Source organism: Melopsittacus undulatus, chromosome 5 (assembly GCF_012275295.1).
Source record: "Melopsittacus undulatus isolate bMelUnd1 chromosome 5, bMelUnd1.mat.Z, whole genome shotgun sequence".
Lineage (NCBI taxonomy): Eukaryota > Metazoa > Chordata > Aves > Psittaciformes > Psittaculidae > Melopsittacus > Melopsittacus undulatus.
The window spans coordinates 12,642,295-12,664,469 of NC_047531.1; the positions used below are offsets into that span (position 1 = coordinate 12,642,295).

Here is a 22,175-nt window from a genome sequence, read left to right on the forward strand (position 1 = left end):
CTGCACTTAATGGAGGAATAAAAATTCACTACTTGGTATGGCTCCTTGCGTGGGCTGAGTATTTCTATCTTCCAAATCTACCCACTCATGAGACAAAATCACTTAGTACTTGGTAATATGATAATCCTTCCTTCCTCATGGTCCCTGATCAGTAGCAAAACAGTTAATGTGTTAATGTAAGTAGCTAGTATGAACATTCATCTCAGACCTGCAGCAACTCAGATGTCCTAACAGATGTCATGGCTTTAGTTCCATTCTGTTTGCAGTTCCAAAGTTTTCTTTGCAATAGTAAGAGCTAGATGCTATAGGAATATGTGAAAACTTTGAACTCATAAACAGCATGGAAGCAAATGAAGACATCTGCTTAGTTTTCAGAGAATCTGAGATGACAGCTCTGAAATATGAGCTGCTCCAGCTGATCTTACAAATAAGATGCTTTCTGCTAGCCACAGACTGTGATACAGCTATAATTAGACCTCAGTTTCACATAGAGAATCCATTTTTCTTTTCATGAGTTTTTAGTCAGCTATAAATAATTAGAACTTAATTTATATTTCTGCTGTTAATGTCCAAGTCTACAAGCCAGACTGAAGTGTTCAAATCTGTGCTGACTTCTCAGCTACAACTAGACTGAAAAACAGCAAGGAGCTGTCATTAAAATAAATCCACAACTGCATACACTAACCAGAAATGCATCACATATTAGAATCATAGAACAGTTAGGGTTGGAAAGGACCTTAAGATCATCTAGTTCCAACCCCCCTGCCACGGGCAGGGACACACTTATATGTACAAATATATATATTATATATGCACAAACGCACACATACATATATATATTATAGTCTGAATCATATGAGACTGAGAAAATTAAGTTCCTTTTTCTGGCTATTATTATTCCAAATACCTGAGCATTAAGTGGAAACAAACTATAGGTAAAACACTTTATCCTGCCTCCTCCAAGTTGGAAAAAAATACTGGGTATTTCATGCATAGATTTTGATTTGGAATGGTTATGGTCTGAGAATCTGAGGCACAGATGTTCATTGGTGCAAATGACACTTCTGTGATAAAATGACACACACATATAGAGACACCTTTCTGACTTTTAGCTATCTATCAGTGTTCAGGAAGACCTTTGCTTTTGACAGTGAAGGTATCAAAATTCAGAAGAACTGCATCATAAAAACCTAAGTATTACTGAATTCAAGAATAAGGTTGACATTAGGTCCCACTAACTGAAATATCCTCAAGTACTCATTCACAAGATCTGTGAACCTAAGGCAGCAGGAAGCCATTTGCCTGTGTATTCAAGCTGATACTCAAACTGAGACGTATACAGAGGGTATTGTCAGTCATCTATCTCTTGTGCACAGTTGACTTGTAAATAAAATTAATGTGATCAAATGGGTAGCATTAATCAGCAGTGAGAACAAGAGTGCATCTACTTTTTTAAAATGACAAAAAAATTGCACATGGCACAGGCAATAAAAAATCTCTTTTGCAGAAGAGCTGTTTTTTCTACTCCAGCTAATCAGTGCAAGTGCACCTGGACCCTGAATATTTGTGTCACTGACATACATCTGTTAAATATTCAGAAATAATTAGACTTTGCTGAAGCAAAGCTAATGAATTCCTGTGGAACTATATGGCAAAATAGTAAGATGAAAGGTATTAATAAACATTCTGTATTACTTAAAAAAAAAAATTAAAAAAAATCACCAAAACCCCAACAAAACCCACAAATGCTTTTGTCCAGAACAAATTAACATTTTGTATAGCAATGTGTAATCCAAGATTTTCTGTCCTTACCACTGCAATTCCCCCATTTGCAACACTGCAAAATCCACACATTAACAAATCATGCAGTTTCATTTTACCTTTGCCTGCACCTACAGCAGGATGAAGAATACCAGCTTTAATGGAGGAAAACAAGAACAGGAACACTATATAATTAGATACAACACCAATGGGAACATACATATATAATTTCATTATAAAACAGAAAAGCATGCAGACTAGATAAAAAGTATTAACTCAAATAAATTAGAAACGACCCACTTATGCTGAACACTGACAGACTATTACAAGACAAAAAAATAATATACATGCATTTACAAAATTTCATGGCTCATGCTTGTTAAAGCTCACAATTTAGAATAAATGTAGTTTATATGCAACCTTAATACAGTATTAGAGAAACTGCATTGCATACCAACTCATCTATAGAAATGCCAATAAACTATAATTTTACTAAGCACAAAAATTTGTGAAAAGATGGTATCAAAATAGACTCCTAATAATAAGATGTGCAAAATCATAAAATACTTTCCCCCAAAATTTTCCCTTTGCTTAACATCTTTAACAAAATAACTGCCAAAATCAGAGATCTAGAATGACAATAAATGTAAAAATCAATGACAGGACTGAAGAATACACCTAAGTTTTAAAATATTATACAATGTCACCAGTTACTTGGGGCCATAGATGACAAATTTATTTATGCACATTTTTTTAAGTTTATGGGTTTTTTTACAGTTTTTGCCAGCTCTGTAAAAAAAAAAAAGTTGAGACCTCACAGAAGTTGTTGCATACTTCAAAAGAGAAATTATTTCCACTAGCCATGAAGCTGCATCATTTCATTGACAGTTGGAATCAGTGATCTAAAGATCTTTTCCAAACTAAAAAATTCCATGATTCTATTTCAGGATTGTTCTTTGTGACCAGAGCAGATCAATGAAGCAGAACACATAAACAGAGGAAAATCGCTTCAGATGTAAACTTACATGCATCTTTGAAGTCTAGAAAAGATGAAGAGCTAGAACTTGCAATTTTATACTAAAAGGAGGGGCTTCACACCTTTTTGGGGTGTTCTACTACTGTGGAAAACCTTTACACACCTTTTCTTAAAAACTATTTAAAATCTTTTATTAGTTAAGAAAGCTCTAGAAAAAAACAGGGGCTATTTCCTTAATGGAAGGGAGTAGTAGAAATAGTTTTAATAAAATTTGCAGTGGTTTTTAAATTCTATGGGTTTCCTCTATACATACCCATCTTACCTTCATCCATAATTGTTACTGCTTCCTCAGTTATCTGATTTCCTGATCCAACTGAAGTTTGCGCATTAAAGTAAAACTTGTACCGTGTGCTGTAATTTAAATTTTTTAATATCAAGCTGCTCTCGTTGGCAGGAATTCTTATCTCTACCAGGGGACCCAATTCATGTGTGTTGTTGACTGTTGTTACAAGGAAAAAAAAACGTTAGTTAGGAAAATTGATTACATTGTCATTGTGCTAAACCAGGATATTCTGTTGATATTGTTTGTATTTATTTGCTTTGTTTGTCTGCTGCACTGTCAATTTCACGTTATATGAATGATAATCTACAGTTTCAAAAGAAAGTCACCTTTGTGTAAAAAGCATTTACTCAAGGAGCCAAAATTCAACAGGGAGATAGGAAACACCTGTAAGTTTTAAAAGTACAACTTCCATTCTGGTAAATATCTGAATTCAAAGCAACTGAGTCCACATCAAATCATCTGAACTCACACACATTTGAAACACTGATCATTAAAAAATTCTGAAACTTTACAATACCTGCGTCATAATAAATCCAGTATGCTCAGGAATAAAAAAATACTCAAGTGTCTTGTATATAATGCAGTGGAAGTTGGTAAGTGGAAGAAAACAAACTTCCTTAACCTGTTCCAGGCACACAAACCTCTTAGATGTCCAGTGTCACTGCTGACATATTTCTGGCAAATAAGCAGTGGCATGGGGATCCTAAGGAAGTGATTTATACCTCTGATATGAGTAAATAGCACATCTACGAATTTTCATTTGAAGAGTAAAATACCATGAAAACTGCAGAAGCAGACAACAATGTAATTGTCATGTATTTTGATCTACTTCTAATGATACTTTCGTTGCAGTTCAAACACGGGATCTGTAAGTGTGGTGTCTTGCTTCTAACTTGGCAGTCAATTATATTTAGGACTTCCATTTTTCTTTGAAGCATGATTTGAAGAAATAAAAGTAATGGAGAAGAGCTAACTTTGTACTTAAGCAAGTGAAGTTTTCCAGTCATCTCTATTGTCAACATATATTAGTCTTTTCCAAACTTGACATCTATAATGCAATCATAACTTTTGTACATATAATACATTAACTTAATTAATTAAACTTATATATTTATAATCAACTTACTTGGCTGAAACTTCAGTATATATGATGTCAAAACACCATTTGGATGGGTTGGTGAACCCCACTCCAGCGTCAGAGAGTCCAATGTTGGGTTAGTAATCTTCAAAAAGGAGGGTGAGCTGGGAACTTTTAACAAAAATATACGGTAAATATAGAGTAGATTATCTTGAAATAGCTGATGAATTATTAATTCTTAAAATATTACTGTATTGAGCCAGATAATTATTTTATTATGTCCAAAATGAAAAATCAGCAATTATACCCTTATTGTTTTAAGAATATTAAGTTTATTCTCCAGATTTCTCATTTCATACCTCCTTCAGGGGTCCTAAATACTTTGTCTGGACTTGCTGGTCCTTCTCCTTTACCATTAGCAACTCTAACATTCAGCTTGTAAGTACTATATGGTTCCAGCCCTGGCAACATTCCAAAAGTCTTGTTTCCTCTGAAAGTCAAGATCTTTTTTTCTACATGTCGCCTACTCCTTCTGGATAGACTCTGCACTTTCCAGTAGTAAACCTAAGGATGAAAGAAAATCTACAGTGAGTATTGAAAGTGTCCTGGTTTTACAGACTCTAAGCTTTTTCATGATTAGTCATCGATTATAGGTAGGAATAATTGCAATTTTAATAAACTCAGGTGAGACATAGCATACAGCTTTCCTACTCCAGAAACAGGCTTTGTCCAGAAACAGTCACGTCTACACAACTATCACCTGCCAGTTCTGCTAATGCTCAAAGCCAGTTTCACACAAATTACGGTTTGGAATTGCATTACTGTGTGATGGTTCTCATGTTAGCAAGCCCACCTGAGAGGTAGACTCATTCAAATCATCCGTTCCTTAAGCAAGATGTCTACACAGCTTCCAAAGCAGACTTGTACTTTGCCACCTTGTTATGTCACACACCTGACTGTGCTATTCCCTATGATGTGAAAGCCAAGTAGACATTTTTAAATGGGACAGAAACCAAAATATTTGGCTGGGCTGGAAAAACACACAAGTCCTGAAAGGTCTCTGAGGTTACATTCATGGAAAGATTTCCACCTAAGGATAGGAAGACTATTCCTCCATTTATGTGACAATTAGATCATGCCACAAAGCTGCTTCTGGTAGCCATTTTGCTGATTGAGTTTCTAAGAAACTACAGATGAGCCTCAGATGTAATTAACTTGCCTGGACTCTATTACACAGTCTCTCTAACATGATATCTGGCAAGATATTAACAGTTGCTCCTACAAAGACTTGTATTACTTCTAGGATTGTCAACTTCAAACATATCATTGCTAATTTTTCACAGAATAATTTTTATGCACGTGCAATCACACACTAAAACTGATAAAGCAATGCAACTATTCCTTTTAGGCCAACTGCAAAACACCTCTTTAATTGAGGAAGCTGGAATTTGACATACAAATTCAAGAAAGGGAACTGTTAAGACTTACAAAGCCCAACTAGATAGGTTATAAAGCAATGCTACACTAACACCAGGTTTCAATTGCTAACAAAATACCGTATCACTCTAATCGCTGTTAAATGCTACCATGTTTTACACGGCTTGAGTTAATGTTTTTCAACACTACCAGCTGTCATCCTGTAGCTCTCATCCCACCATTTACAAGGTAACAAAAGCTTGAAGTGTTGGTACCATTACTATTGAAACTCATAAGGTATAGTTCATGATGCTTTAAGAACTGTTAGCCAGTAACATGTCTCAAAGCATGTTATTATAGATGGGTCATCAATTTTCACTAGGCAGGCTGAAATTAAAAGAGAGCTTTAATAAGATGGGTTTGATAAGCAGTGATTTGGAAGAGGAAAATGACAGTGAAAAAGACTGCTTCACATTTTTCATGTACTATATTGAATAACCACTGAATTCATAAGAGTAACAGGGAAAAATGGCAGCAGTAACAATGAAAATAATTATTTTTAAAAGTTCCTCTTAGGTTTGAAATGCCTTATAACACAGTATATCTCACCGAAATAATTTCATTAAATAGGAAAGCCTGAATTTGCTAGTAGGATTTTTCTGATGTGTTTAAAAAGAGTTAGTCATGTCCTTTGTAAGCTACACCAATAGCTAAGACATTCCAAGCACACTCTGCATCCCTGAAAAGTTTTCAGTGGGCATAAAGCTTTATAAGAATACCTATCCACCAGGTCTTAGGGATTGTCATGTTTTTAACCTATTTTTAGCTTGATTTATCTGTATCTGCAAAACTTGTTTAAGAAACTTTTGCTGCATCCGCAACTTACTCAATGGTATACCACTGTCACATTTGTCCTAGCCATAACAGCAAAACTACTCAGCGGTCAGGTCTGTTGTCAGTCCTGTGGTCTTGAGCTTGTTTTATTTATGGTTCAAGAACAATGTCAGAGAGGGCTACTACTACAAGGCTGGAACATTGTTGAAATTTAAATGAATTGTGTCCGTGTTGTTGCTCTTTTCAGCAACACCCCTGAGCTCAGTGAAAAGCAAGAGTCTTCTTACACTTCAGTAATTTCAATCTGGATACAACCACATATATGGGAAGAGTGATCTATTGTAATAAATAAGAAACTGAATGCTTTTGATGCTACTTACTTTGTACCCTTGAAGATGTCCTCGGACAGTTTTTAGTGGAACTGGGTCCCAATGCACCTTTGCTAATGTGCTGTTAATAACATGAACCTGCACATTGCCTGGAGCAACCATTGGCACTGTGTGGAAAGGAGGCAACAAGTACCTAGTTAGAATGAGAAACCACACGGACATACTTTTTCAGAATGAGTCCTTGCATTGCACTCAAGGAGCAAATTAAAATGTTCCTATGTTAAAAAAGCTGACCTCAGGATTAATACTATAGAGTATTATGAAGCTTTATTATCTTCAAATTACTTAATGTTAAATAAAACCAAATCCAACAATCCATCCCTTTTTCAGTATCTTAGTATTTTAAATATCCATTTAGGTTACACATTTAGTTGCTTTTAATCAGTACAACTGAGTCAATTTACAAAACTTACAGTCTTCCCCGGAATGTCCAATCACCTCTGATGGCTCTGGTGCATATCCCAAGTCATTTAAAGCTTGCACTTTTATTTCATAAGGAACAAAAGTTGGTGTACCAGACACGATATATTTAGATACATTTGCAACTATAACAGATGTCCATTCATCATCAACATCTTTCTGTCGCCAACTGACTTTGTATTGAAGCCCTGGTCCATTAGACTGAAAACCTTTTAAAGACTGAAATGGAAAGAAATACTTTTGAAAATATTCAGAAGCATCTGAAAAATCCAAAACCACAAAGGAAATGTACAGATTCTTCTTTAGAATTTTACTGAAAATTTACCCCTGTGTTCTGCGATGGAGAAACACTGCTGAAATTTCCAAGCTATGCAATTTAGCTTTTACAGGATGCCAGTTTAGTTGCTTTTGATCCATTTATAAAAATACCATTGAATTGTGATCCTGGCTAATTCTCATGCAACCAAAGACTGGGATTTCTGTATACATACCTTGTTTTCAAGTACTTCTTAAAAAGTGAAAGAAGGAAAAAGAGACTTACACCATCTTCCTGTGAACTCTTGCCTAGACAATGTTTCCTTGTCTGGGATGGGAAACTGGTTTTACATGGTTTCCCTTGAGCTCCCATCATGATGGTAAGGGCATTATAAAGAAAACTTTTCCACAGAAATTTTGAGTGGAACAATGCACAATAGCTTAGTTTATCACAAAAGTTGATGGTAGAATCAGGATTTACATTAGAATTCATTCTAAAAATTAGACTCTACTTGAGATAAACCTCAATTTACATATATAAGTTTTCCTAAACTGGCAGCGAAACAACCTGTATTACCAAATTAATGGCTTACCTTGAAAAATCACTCAAGGAAAATATAGAACCTTAATTTATTACTTTTTTTTTTTTAAATTACATGTAGCTTATCCCTCAAAATGAAGATGGGGAAATGTCTGGATTTTACTCCTTTTCAAGAATATTTTAAGCAAGCAATGCATTGGCTATTCTCATAGTATATTCACAGTTAGATTATTATTATTTCTCAAAAAAGAAAAAAGCTACTCACATACCTGAAAGCAAATGAAACCTCAAAACTCCAAACTTACCTCCCATGTTATTACCAAATTATCAGGTTCTGAGCCTATCCCTTGCACATTAGAAGGATTTTCATCAGGGTCTAAAAAGAAAACATTTGCATGTGAACAAGAATGACTGTTGTTTGCATTCTAAGCAAATTCAATGCCATTCATAGAAGAAATCAATCACTGGTAAGTGGGAAAAGTTATTTACTTGCAGATTTTGTCAGGTACTGCTCAGATGGTTCACTTGGCTGGCTTCTGCCAATCTCATTGACAGCTATCACACGGAATGAGTAGTTGACATACGGAGACAACTTCAACTGTACTGTTGTCTGAGTTCCAGGAACTTCCGTCTGGTAATGCCATACCCCTGGTTCGTGCAGTCCATCTTCATATTCAATCACAAAGTCTGTAAACAGAAATTGAATCCAACTTTATGTCAAAACTTGCAACACCTTCCTAAATCAATATAGGCATTTCTGAAAGAGCTAATCAGAAGGGATTGATCCAATCTCTGCTTTTAAAAACAATGGAAATTGAAATGTAAGTACATAAACTAGAACACTGATCTAAACTCAAAACTACTACCTAGGTATTCAATATATAACATATAAATTATAAAATATAATATATACAGTATAAGACATATATAATATAAATAATATATACTACATAATATATAATTAATAATGCATAATATATAATGCATATGCAATATGAAATATATAGTATATATGATGTATAATATGTATAACATAATATATATGTAACAAATAATATATAATACACAATATTCCATATTTTAAACATATAATGTATAATATATATGTGGAACATATGTTGAGAATAGAATATAGAGTAGGAACACCCTTACTTTTATTATTTGGTATTCTCGCTAATGCAGCTACCTGCTAAGTAGCATGTTATTACAAGAGCTCTCTCTCTCAAGTACTGGATTTTAATGTAACAGGAACCCTTGAACTATCACAGCAAGAAAGTTGGACAAGACTGGAATTTTGATGCAAAAGTAATATTTGGCTGACAAATATGTTGGTCTTATTGTATCAGGCTGACAAGTACTACCTATACAGTATTAAAATTCTCTGAGTATTCCAATTTCCCCAGTGAGAGTCTCTTAGTGAAGAACTACTTAAAGTCAAGAACCAATACTTGAGGAATGTTTCCGAGAGAACTTTTCAGTATCTTCTAATTAAGTCATAGAATACATGTTCAGAAGTTAAATTTCTTGGAGAGTTCTCTGTGTGAACATCACCATGATTACTGTTAAGACCCTACAGAGTATATAATCTCAGGGATAACTAGGTTTATAGACATCAAAAAAGAAAATCTTACTTATTATCAAAGACAAAATGACATTTGTTTTTTCAGCTCTGAACAAGTCAAAGAAGCTTCTGGGTCAAAATACAAATTTTTAAACACTTTAGAGGAATTGCTAGGATATTGTCAATAAATGGGGGAAGAATGTATAGTCTGAATACATTCCACAGAAACTTAAATTTAGATACATGAACATCAAACGGTTGTGTTTTGTGTAACAAAAATTTTCCCCTATCCCATGTATAAGTGGGACAAAATGCCATAATATAACTTAGAATAAATCCTGTTTGCACTACTAAAGAAATTCTGAGGGACATCTAGAAATTGCTTGTAGAAGAATAATTACAGTACCAGTTAGAATAATACATGACAGTTTGAGGAGCCAAGCTGTTCAAGAAGGAAAATAGATAAGTAGTACTAATCATAGCCTTCTGGACTTAAGGCTTGCAGATTTCATCCTGACTTGAGTAGTAAGAAAGAACTGGCCCTAAATTACTCCTGAGATAAAGTGGTGGTGCTTGTTCAGAGATAAAGCTCTTGGAATGCTATGTTCTCTGAACCAAAGTCTTTGTGAAAAGTTTAGACTATTACATAGGGACCTTAAAGATCATCTAATTCCAATGCCCTGCCATAGGCAGGGACACCTTCCACTAGACCAGGTTGCTCAAAACCCCATTCAGCCTGGCCTTGAACACTGCCAGGGATGGGGCACCCAAAACTTTTCTGGGCAACTTATTCCAGTGTCTCACCACCCTTATAGTGAAGAATTTCTACCTAATGTCCAAAATAAATCTCCCCTCTGCCAGCTTAAAGCCTCTTCTCCTCGTAACACTACATGCTACAAAGTAAAACAAAGCATCCCAAAAGTTTTCACTACTGGTATTTGCTTCCCTAGTAACTAGCATTCTGCTTGCAACTCTAATAGAACGATATATAGGAAACTTAAAGGAAAAAATTCTATGAGCTTTCAGAGAGGTTTAGCATGTCAGTCATATTAGTTGTGTAAAGGGATCACTCATAATGAAACACTATCCTTGAGTCTTGATCTGCACTTTGAAGTGACAGCAGCAGCAACAGCAGTAATAAGCTTAATTCTGAAGTAAATGCCTTATTTTACAATATAAATTGTATCATAATTAAAAGCCAGCATTTAATCAGAAGAGTTCAATTTCTAATACCAGAGTGCATACAATATCTCACTTTAAGAAAAAATAACATGAGACAACACCACTTAGTATCTTTTTTTAAACAGTGTGATCTCATTCCTATAGAAAGTAGGGACTTGTGTCTTCTGGTCTGGAAAAAAATGAAAATACTAATACACAAGTATATCAATAAGCCATATCTTTAGTACAATTCAAATATTTACATTAAACTTACATATATTTTTAGAAATATCTTACTAGTTGATATACACTAGACAAGTATGAAAGTGTATAACTTCAGTAAAATCTGTTGGTGTTTCTTTAAAATGCGATAAAAATCTTTGATGTGCTCTTAAACTTGTGGAATTCTGTTTCTACAAAACTTATTTTCCAGATGCCTGATACTTATGTTTTGTGTTCAGTGTTGATAACAACCAGAATCAGACCCTGAAGAGCAACACTCAGTAAGTCAGCCTAACTTATTTATTCCACATACAACATGAACACCAGCCTTGGTAACCTGTGGCAGTTATTAGCTAAAAATACACTGCATAAATAATTAAACTATTACATTAAATTGCTCACAACTAAAAGGTTGCCCCAACAAATCTTTCTGATCCAACTATTTTTTGGAAAACAAACAAACAAACAGTAATATCCTTCTTCCTTCCTCCTTTATTCTCCCTCCATCCACTCTGCTCAATATAAGAGTACTTTTCATCATGTTTTACTCGGAGGAATAACAGCATTTAAGACAAATTATCTGTCTCAAAATTTTGTAGATGTCTATTTTCTCTGTCTTATGGACATGCTTGATTCCTTCAGTTGTCTGGACTAATAAATAATCATAATAATAATAATAACCCAAATAAACCCACAAAACAACAAAAAAAACCCAACAAAAAAACCACCAAAAAAATCCACAAAAACCAAAACACCAGACAAACTGCTTTATATTTTCATGAAGAACAAGCTTCTGTATCCATAATGATGGATAATTCCTAAAGATACAGGTACTGATGTTATTTCAAATTCATGTGTATTAGAAAACCGTTAATGCAAGATATTAGTAGGTTTCTCCTTCAGAAGCAGACAACTAATGAACAAGTCTATTCTATACATATTCATAAAAAGGACCTTGTCAGACAGAGGTCATATCAGTATCAACTTCTGTGTTAACTAGCACAGTTTTTGGATGAAAAGCCCAGCTCTTTATGACAGTGACTAAGTCTTTTCTGATTGGCGGTATACTAAAGGACATTTAGTGAATTTCTGTTATGTAAATAAATGGCAACTGTAGCGAATGAATTTACCATTCTTTCATGCTGCACACAAAATTTATCTCAGAACTCACTCTTTCGAATCTGAGAACAGTTAACATAATTCTGTTAACATAGTGCAATAGATACAAACAAACATACTTGTAATAGGACTGTTATTTTCATCTCCTGGTATCCATGAGAGTTCAACACTTCTTTCTAGCTGACCTGTTAATTCCAAGTCAAAGGGTGGATTTGGCCGAGCTGTAAATCAAATGAAGACAAAGTAAATAACCACACCAGAATAGATACGCAGTTTTATCTTTGAAAATAACCTCTTACATTCCAGTAAAAGGAATTTCACAAATATAGCAATGCGGAGCTACTCACTTAGGTAAGCAGAACTTGATGACCATTAGCATGCAATAGTTACAAAACAGAGATAAAATGGACAACTGAAGTACCTGGAAACTTCAATACATTAACAAGAATCTATATTTGATTTTGTCTACATCTGATTGTGCTGTTATATAAAAATGTAATGAGATGTGAAGGATTATGAAATGCATGTTTAGTTTATCTTTAAATGATTATGGGTGGTTTTCTATTGCAACTAGAAGCATTTTAATAAAAATCTGGAAGCATTCAAGTCAAAGAAGCTTTGCTAGAGTCACTACAAATATTTTACATGTGAATTCAAAACAAGTACGGTTCAAACAGAAACTAATTGCAAGTTAGTAATTTATTTTTTGCTGTACTTTTAATAAATCCTGAAATACTATTCAAGCTGTTAATATGCATCTTTAAAGGACATAAAAATGTAATTGTCTATCCCAAATTGTTGAAAATAATTAATTACATGATTTGTTGCCAAAAAATCAAGACTAATGAGGTTTATTTAAGAATACATAAGCATTTTCACTAACATGATAGGATTTACATAAAAGTGCTTTGAACACTCAAAAGTGTTTTAGGCATATTATATTACATTTTAAAACCCAAACTGAGGAAAAAAAAACAAACCAAAAAAACAAATCAAAGGCTTTATATTGTCAAATTTAAGACTGTATCTGACATATTTCTGGGGGTGATTTCAGCTTTAATTTAAAATACCTTATTGGCAATTTAATCAATCATACACCAAACTGGTCAATATGGTCCTATCCATTTTATGAATGAAGTAAAATGAAGACAAATTATGAAATAAAGTACCGCAGACCTACAAAACTGTCATCAAAAGTGGCAACAAAGTAAAAACATACCATAATTTGGTTGGTACAAGTTCTTTGATAGTGAATTAGATTTCAATGAACAGTTGGATTTATCTTTTAGATCTTTCATTTATTATATAACTAAGCTGCATTACAGTGTACTCTATTGAGAAAACCATTATCACACTGTAACCAACCTTAGTTAAAAATAATTTATCTCTCAAAATCATTTATTCCCTAAAATACAAAGCAGCCTGCACTGCAAAATTCCAAAGTCCAGTACTCCAGTAATGAAGCAGTTGGTAAAATGGGATGAAACTACACACACACCAGAACACAGGAAAAAGAGGACAAAAAGATGCTGCACTTTGCAATAGGCAAATGAGAAATATATCTGACAGATGACGTAGAAAGAAAACTTTGTATTAGTTTACCGTAAATGATAGCTGGAGTTGGGGGAGCAGCTGAAAAGAACATTAATATAAAGTATTTAATAAGTTAGTAGCCAAAGGAACAGAATTCTGTAGGTAGTTAAAGACTATAATTATTAGAGACAAAGAAAAGTTAATATATTTAGAGTAAATGTCAGATTTTAAATAATACGTTGATAATTTTTCACTGAAAAGTTATAAAAGTATCCTTGAATGTTTTATCCATTTTTTAAATAAGGATAGGTTAAAAAAATAAAGTAAGCAATCTTATAAAAACTATTAAATAAGTCTAGACATTTGGTGAATGAGATACAGTAGTATGTCATTCCTGTATAGGCATAAGACCACAGCACGATTTTAAAACAGAAGCATACTTGACTCTGAATCACAGCTTGAACTCAGGTAAGAACCATTCAGAACATTTACTTAAAACTTTCTCACAGACTGGGAGAAGGGGCAACAATCTGCAATCATAGAAACTTAACAGAGAGAGCTACTTTAAAAAGAAAATCCTTGAAAAATCGTACAAGCAAGCATGCTCAGCCTTTCTGAAGCATAATTTAGCTGCAAAAGAGATTCCTGACTTAAAAAGTTTATGTTCAAATTCTCTGCAATATGTAATCGACTGTGTTAACTCAGATGTGATCCAAATAAAAATCTATACAGCATGAAACTAAATATGTCCTGTAGGTACCAGACTCTTTTGAAAGTAGCTGGTTCAAAGGCAAACTTTAGGTCAAGACTATATTTTTTAAAACACTGTAACACATTTACAAATAGGTGATGCTTCCTTTGTCCTATCCTAGAAACCAAAATGATATTTGTGCTTTTCATTTTAAATCTAATGCTGTTTTCACACTTAACAGTAATTAAACACAGTCCTGCTATCATAAAGTTTGAGAGTATTCTTACCAACAACAGTAAGCACAGCACTTGCTGAAACACTGTCCAGAGTAGTATTAACTATACAAGTGTATGTTCCATCATCTTTATCAGTTACATTCATAATGGTCAAGTTGTCTTTACCAACTAGAAACCTGTAAATACAACAGATTCAGCCACTGATTTTTCATTACTGGTACTGTTTTAAGAAACCTGCATATGACATTACCAAATCCCATATACCTGCATATTCAGTAAATATCTAGATGGCAATATAAGCTATGGGACTACCTCAGCTTTTTCTACATTGCTTTTGACCATCTTCCCACAGTACCTGTCTAATGTGCTTTTATTTCCAAATATACTCAAACAACTTTCAATTATCTGAGATCTAGAGCAAAATTTTTTTCCATTACCTGTTTGGCTTCTTATACCATTATCTTCTCCTCACAACTGATATACACAGTCAATGTACACAAGTAAAATTTTTTACATCTCACTTGTTTTTAATTCTATCTTAACATTTTCACCATGATAGATAAGTCCTTTAGTCACCAAATACAGGACAGTGATAATTCTAAGTCTTCTTTGGAAAAATGTCAGTAGGTCACTATGTTCCTTTGAAAGATCAGGAAAAGAAGCAGACAAAAGAAACTAAAAAATTAAAGGAAAATTATTTTGTCCATACCTTTCATCATCTGGCAGCTCATCATTGTCCTTCAACCATATAACAGTTGGTAATAAGGTAGAATCATGTTTTATTATACACTCAAATGAAACTTGGCCATATCTCTGAATCACTTTGTATTCTGGCTGTTTAATTATCACTGTTGGATCTGAAATTTAAAATGACTATTAGATATTGAGAAAGTCTGAAATTCTGTACTAATTTGTGATGAAAGAATGATTCATTTCTTACCTTTAATTTCCAATTGCACCTCATTTTGTATCTTTCCTAATTTATTCCTCGCTACACATGTGTAAGCACCAGTACTATCCTTTTGAGCCACCGGAATTTCCAAGGTTCCATTATCATGGAAAATGTATTCACTTCCACGCAAGATGCTACCTTTCACTCCCTTAAACCTTTATATAAAAATTGGTATCATTATTCAACATCAGAGTTCAATTATGTTGTATTTTATTATTAGAAAATCCAAACTTTGGACGGCCACATTAGAATATATAGATAGAATCACATAATAAAATTTAGACAGGATCAAATAATGAATTTTACTTTATTCTTTAGGGATATCTTAACTATCATGTTAAGTATATGTAATATTATGTTAAGTAAATGTAATATCACAGAATCACAGAATCCCAAGGGTTGGAAGGGACCTCAAAAGATCATCTAGTCCAACTTCCCTGCAAGAGCAGGCTAACCTAGAGTACATCACACAGGAACTTGTCCAGGAGGGCCTTGAATATCTGCAATGTAGGAGACTCCACAACCCCCCTAGGCAACCTGTTCCAGTGCTCTGTCACTCTTACAGTAAAGTTCTTCCTGATGTTAACGTGGAACCTCCTATGCTCCAGTTTACACCCATTGCCCCTTGTATATTAAGTATATATAATGTTGTATTAGCATATTATAATCAGCATATATTTAAAAACACATTTTTAAGATTGTAAATAGAGTAAATTCAGTTTTAAAGCTTTAAATGCTTGTTTCCACAGATATAATTCTCTCTTTGTATATAACTTAAGCACAATAACTGTAGCTTACCATTCAATTTCAGGCTTAGGAGAACCAAAATAAGCACAGTCTAGCAATGCAGGACTATCTGCAATGACTTGATACAGTTTATTAGCAGGAGTTAGAATCCTTGGTGGCTCAGCTGAAAATACAAAGATACAGACAAAGATACAGGTACAAATATGCAAGGACAAAATACTAAGACATCCAGAAATGGCCTACAGAATTATATGTTACCACCCTTCCCTGTGGTGACTTCTGATCTAAGTCTAGGTACTGTCAGTAGCCTGAGGAAATGTTAATGGAGGAGAATTATCTTGGAAAAACAAATGTTTCTTCCCTGTTTACAAGTAATAGGGATGGACACCAAAGACAATTTCAATTGAAAATTTAAATCAAAACACACTTTGAGAAAAGAAACCCCTTCGAACAGACTGAACTACATAATTTCGAACAAACCTGCAGGCAGAAAAAAGCTAAAACGTATTTTTTGTGAAACACCCACATTTTCTTTAATTTAAAAGATAATGTCTCTCAATCAAAACATCTGCCAGTTCCTGCAGGATTGTTTATAGAGTCCATTCTGCTTAGGATTTTCTACTAGCTTTGTTAAATTCAGTGAGAAGAATTAGAGAGGCCACAATATCTTCTAAGTAGAAACATGCTCTTGGGAGGCCTTGAAGGAAAATATGTAATCATGTCCCCTTGCAACAGCAATTTAGAGATCAACTATTTAACGGATCCAAACCATTCACAGTCAATGACACTGTGCTAAAAAATACTAACTTATGGAATACTAATTCCTGCTTTATTTGTTATGCTTCTTATGGCCTTATGTTCATCTAGTTACAACTCTCCTGCCCTGGGCAGGGACACCTTCCACTAAGATCAGGTTGCTCAAAGCCCCATCCAACCTGGCCTTGAACACTGCCAGGGATGCAACAGCCACAGCTTCTCTGAGCAGTCTGTTCCAGGGTCTCACCACCCTCATAGTGAAGAACTTCTTAATATCTGATCTAAATCTCCCCTCTATCAGCTGAAATTCATCCCCCCACTGTCCTATCACTACATGCCCTTACATAAACAAAGAAAGGATATAAAGTTTCTTCCAAGTTTTTTTGTAGCTTTCACTACTATCCTTCTTACTTAGGAATAGTGAAATTCAGGAATATCCTACAAAAAAACAGGTATACCCTTGCCTTTTACAGGGCTCATGAAATACATCTGTTCCCACTGAAGATCTTGAGCAAGGCTGAGCATGCAGTCCCTGTAGCAACAGGAAACACCTAAATACCCACAAAAATGGAAAACTATAAAATCCGTTTCTTACCCAGAACATTCACAAATGCATTTGCTAGCAAGTATCCATATTCATTAGAAGCATTGCACTGATAGACAGCACTTGATCTCTCTTGCACATGTGAGAAAATTATGGTATCACCATCCACCTTTCTGCTGGGATCTTCTGGGGCAACTGTTGGCGTAAAGAAAATAAATTGTTTTTTGCTAAGCTGATGTTGGATGGTATGTTACATATTGCTGAAAATAAGAAATAATTTGGAAGACTAATATACCCTTTCTTCTATTTTCCTGGGTGACTGTTGACTGGTTAAGGTGTGAATTTGAGTATGATAAAGGAAGTTAATCCGATTCTACAAATACTTAATGCAGGATGGTAGAGTTCCCATTTCTGGGGGGGGGGGGTCTTTGTTTCTTTTTCAAAGAAGTGAGTTTGAGATCATATTTTGCATGTAATACAGAGGAAAATACTCTTATGACAAGATTCAGGTAAATACAGACTATCGAGGAAAAAAAGCAATATTTCTGAATGTCAGAAGAAAATGATGTTAGAATGACACAGCCCTCTGTGACTCAAAAGTTTCAGCTTTTCAGATCAATTTTAATACCACAAATTATTCTCCAAATATAAAAGAAACTTACTTAGTTGAAAACTATCTTGGAATAAAGCATAAGCAATTCTTTCACACAAAATCAAGAAATAGACTTCACAAGAGCAGCGATCGTAGTTCAGTAGGTGGCACTCTCTCCCTTACATAATAATTATTTAGTGCCAATTCCTCAAATGTTCGCTAGTAACCTGAGCTGTCAAACAGCTCTTGCATACCAGAAGAACCAAGAATATCACCGAAAATAAAATTCCAAGATATTACTGAAGAATAATAGCTGTCAGTTATGATACAATTGGATAGCATTAGAGAGGTAAAATGGAGAAAACACAGCTTGTAACAACACACTACATAAAAATGCACAAGCTATAATTTAATATTTTAAGAAAATATTAGATAAACCCAGATTACTATAGTAATATTGAAAATTAATTTAAAATTTATTTATATACCAATATGAAAAATAAATGCATATATGCATAAAGGCATACATCATAGCTTAGTTGCACCATCAAAACTGCCATCCTTATGTTTTGCTGGAGCTTGAGAAAATAGGTATATTTGTGGAATATATTTTTATATAAAATCATTTCTCATTTCTTCTGTTTCAAAGAAAAGTTCTGTGAAGTGACAAAACCTTTTGATTCAGACAATACCTCAGTTCTCATCTGTAAAGAAAATGGGGAAATTTCTCCTCTACTTTCTCAAATCTACTGAAGTATCTATCACTGAATTCTCTAAGAGTGAAGAAACCAGAGGAAGTGGATCACAGATCTGTGCTCCTGCTTATGGGTATTTCACCTTGGACATTTTGCGTGTAAAGTAATTACATCAATTTCCAAACAGATGCCTCAAAGAGCAGTTTTCAGCTCCATTTTTGACTCTTGTTTTCCATCACTCAGAGTTCATATCAATATTGCAAATTCAAAAATTTTGGAAAGGTAGAGAAAGGTACTACTGGAATTTGAAATGCTATGCTATTTGCATAGCTATGCTATACTGGAATTTTAAATGCTATGGACTTCTGGATTGCTGGCACTTACTTTTCTCCTCTTTTGTTTTACTTTCTATTGTGTTCCATGTTTCATATTGCTTCCCATTCTATGTAAATGCCATTTTCATTAAAAGATTCATGGGATGAAAATAGACAGAGGAGGTGAGTAGCCCAGCAGGCAGGCCAGTCAGCTGTGAGAAGTGGTCTGTTTCTGCATACAAATCACCATTAAATGCAAAAATACACAGAACCACCTTCCCAGGAGGTAGGAGATTGCCCACGGGCATTCTAATCACAGCTACTGCCTGCCCCAAGCTCTGAGCTCCTCTTCCTCATGCCTTGTGAATCCTGCAGCATTTTCTGCCCACAGATCTTTAATGGGTGCAAAGACCCCCCGGCACACATATACTCCCATACATAATACCTTACGGACTGATGGTATAACCCCTGCAGAGAGATGGAAGCCATTAGCTCAGTCCTCTATGACAAGAAGGAAGTGGATCTTAAAGAACAACCTAACCATTAAATTATCATATAAAAAGAAGGGTAGCATCTTCCCTTCCCACTGTTGTATTTATGGAAAAAAAAAATATCCCTCTTCACTTATTTGAAGAAAAGGAGGTAGGTGCCTGTTCTCTCAGAAGGGCTTTAAGTCGTGGGTCCCAAGAGGAAAAAAAAACAAACTAAGGAAAGTGTCAGGGCAGTCAATGCTTCCTTTGACTGGTCTGGGCACTTGCATGCTGAAGGACACTGTTTTTAGAAAGCTCTCTGTTGAGACTGGCACCTATTCAACAGTCTGTCTTCTGATATGCTTCATCCTCCCACGCAGCACCAACAGAACCTGCACGTCTGCAGCAGCAGAACAGAATACGTCTTTGCCCATGTACTGCACCATGTTTTGCAGGGCCAGGCCCTAAAAGTTAGATGTGGTATCATCCAGCTGCTTTAATGATCTTAAGCATGCATTGCTGCACACACACACACAAAACTGCTGATTCTGAAAAGGATCTCTGGATATGGCAAGGCAACTCAAGTGTTTCTCTGTACAAGGATTCTAATCACATTACAGGATAGGTATACAGAGAGGAGAAAATGCTTTTGACATCTCTGACAAGTGTAATTTGCTGCTGATAGGCAAAACAGCAGAGAATTACTGAATACTTAAAAAGGGTTTGTACAATTGGGATAATGAATTATGAGGATTTGTTCTAGGAGTTCTGCTGCTGTAACAGACAGTTGAGCATATGACCTGTAACAGCCAACATTTCCTCTCAATAACATTGAATCTTAGCTCATGAACTTAGCTGTTTATGTCCTTTTGGACAAAGACCTTATTGCCTGTTTTAACCCACTTTTTCCATCACTTTGCATAAGACAGCTTCTTGACTTTGTAGCCACATACAGCATATTCCTGTACAGAGAAGGTATAAATAATTCACTGGGAAGGAGGTATATACCTTTGATTGTGATTCTGTAATTTGCTATTGTTTAAAAAAGCTAATGTAAAAATCATCATTCCTGAAATCAGAGTTCCTTATATTGTTACCACACTCTGAAACACAAAAGAGTATGAGATCTATCTCACATAAGTTTTCAACACTGCTAACAGACTCCAGGTCCCAGGAAGCACTGAACTAAGGTGGGTTTTGATGCCCGAAAAGTATGGTGTAACCTAAGGTAGCATACATTTTTTTTTTCCAGAATAATGTTGGAGATTATAAACATAGTTTGTAGGATATGTGAGTATTAACTGTTTCTATTCTATAGTGAAAAAGCTGATGTTATCCTCAGATGATTCTTCCTGGCTGAAAACAAGCTGAAAAAGAAAGGGATAAAATGACTGCTCTTCCCTGTATCAAAGAGAACATACACATCTTTGGCATGTAAGAGCTAATCTTACCTAGATCAGTAAAATGTCACAGAAAAACATAATGAAGAATAATTTCTAATTAGAAAAGAGCAGAAATATTCACTACTGTCTTTAGATGCCTGCATCTTCTTTAGCAAGTCAAAGTTATGAATCAAAAGTAATGAGTGCTACTATGCATGTATTCACAGCGACTACACGATTGATGGAAAACAAATGTAATAATATAAAGTCTGTTGTTTAAGTGCTATAGTACTCAGTCACTTATTTCTTTAGTAAAGCTGAGCTATCATGAGCATCAACAGCGGAATATGAGTTTCTCAGAAAAGCTGAGACAATTATTTAGCTTAGATTTTGTAATGGATGCACTTCTATTAGAAATAACTGAACTGAGGTCCAGGCAGATGCACAGCAAGCAGACCTAATCAAGGTTAATCCTATTGTATGAGGCTATCAGTGAGGACTCAGCATCAACCCCCTCAAAAAAAACGGTTTGGCTGGAGACTGGGCTTATAAGTGGAAAAAACTGCATGAATACAGCAGAAAATGTGACTACAAATCACCCACTTCATGCTATAAATACCTGCACCCATCAGGGCTCATTGAGCTCTTCTTCCATAGCAGCTGACTGCACAACTGTGATCTCCCCTTAAGCAGGGATTCCTCAAGGCTCAGAGATCCCTTGACTTACACCAGACACTGATGGATTGGTAAGAGACATTTTTTTTGCATGCATGTAACATTTAAGACACTTACAGCTTACGTGATCATCTTTGTATCTAATACCGACTTTAAATGTAATAGTAGAGCATGACTGCCAATCCATCAGTACTTATTAAATATTATACATACCTAAATTTCCTGATTAGAACTCAATAAACTAAGTTACTATATGAGATGAGTAAGTGATCTCTGACTCTTCTGCAACAGATTTTTATACCGAATATTTGTTGTAGTTCTCTTACTATAATTTCAGCCTTAAATTCCTAGGCCAGATGTACAGTTCCAACAAAATGACAAGCAGAAGCAGGGACTTAACTCCTCGGGGCATCAGAGTCCAGAAAAGTTTTCCCCACCCTTCCATGTCTATGGTGTACTTATGTGTACTCACAGAGAACATGATGGATGACAAATCTCTGAGCCAGGGATTA

The 22,175-nt window shown here is 34.9% G+C and overlaps 1 protein-coding gene across 6 annotated transcripts in view; it reads right to left on the reverse strand.

Moving 5' to 3' along the window:
* NRCAM (neuronal cell adhesion molecule) overlaps positions 1 to 22,175 on the reverse strand; it is a 154,054-nt gene that overhangs the window by 27,412 nt on the left and 104,467 nt on the right. For 4 of the 6 annotated variants that reach the window (XM_034063141.1, XM_034063142.1, XM_034063143.1 and 1 more), the window contains 13 exons: positions 17,587 to 17,730; positions 16,287 to 16,398; positions 15,477 to 15,643; positions 15,246 to 15,393; positions 14,588 to 14,712; positions 12,196 to 12,297; positions 8,503 to 8,700; positions 8,319 to 8,389; positions 7,211 to 7,436; positions 6,789 to 6,904; positions 4,518 to 4,722; positions 4,207 to 4,329; positions 3,051 to 3,236 (listed from right to left, as the gene is read on the reverse strand). In XM_034063141.1, coding sequence (XP_033919032.1) covers positions 3,051 to 3,236; positions 4,207 to 4,329; positions 4,518 to 4,722; positions 6,789 to 6,904; positions 7,211 to 7,436; positions 8,319 to 8,389; positions 8,503 to 8,700; positions 12,196 to 12,297; positions 14,588 to 14,712; positions 15,246 to 15,393; positions 15,477 to 15,643; positions 16,287 to 16,398; positions 17,587 to 17,730 — 1,923 coding nt within the window. The remainder of the gene's footprint in view (positions 1 to 3,050; positions 3,237 to 4,206; positions 4,330 to 4,517; positions 4,723 to 6,788; positions 6,905 to 7,210; positions 7,437 to 8,318; positions 8,390 to 8,502; positions 8,701 to 12,195; positions 12,298 to 14,587; positions 14,713 to 15,245; positions 15,394 to 15,476; positions 15,644 to 16,286; positions 16,399 to 17,586; positions 17,731 to 22,175) is intronic. The other 2 variants (XM_034063144.1, XM_031053605.2) reach the window with 1 other exon arrangement.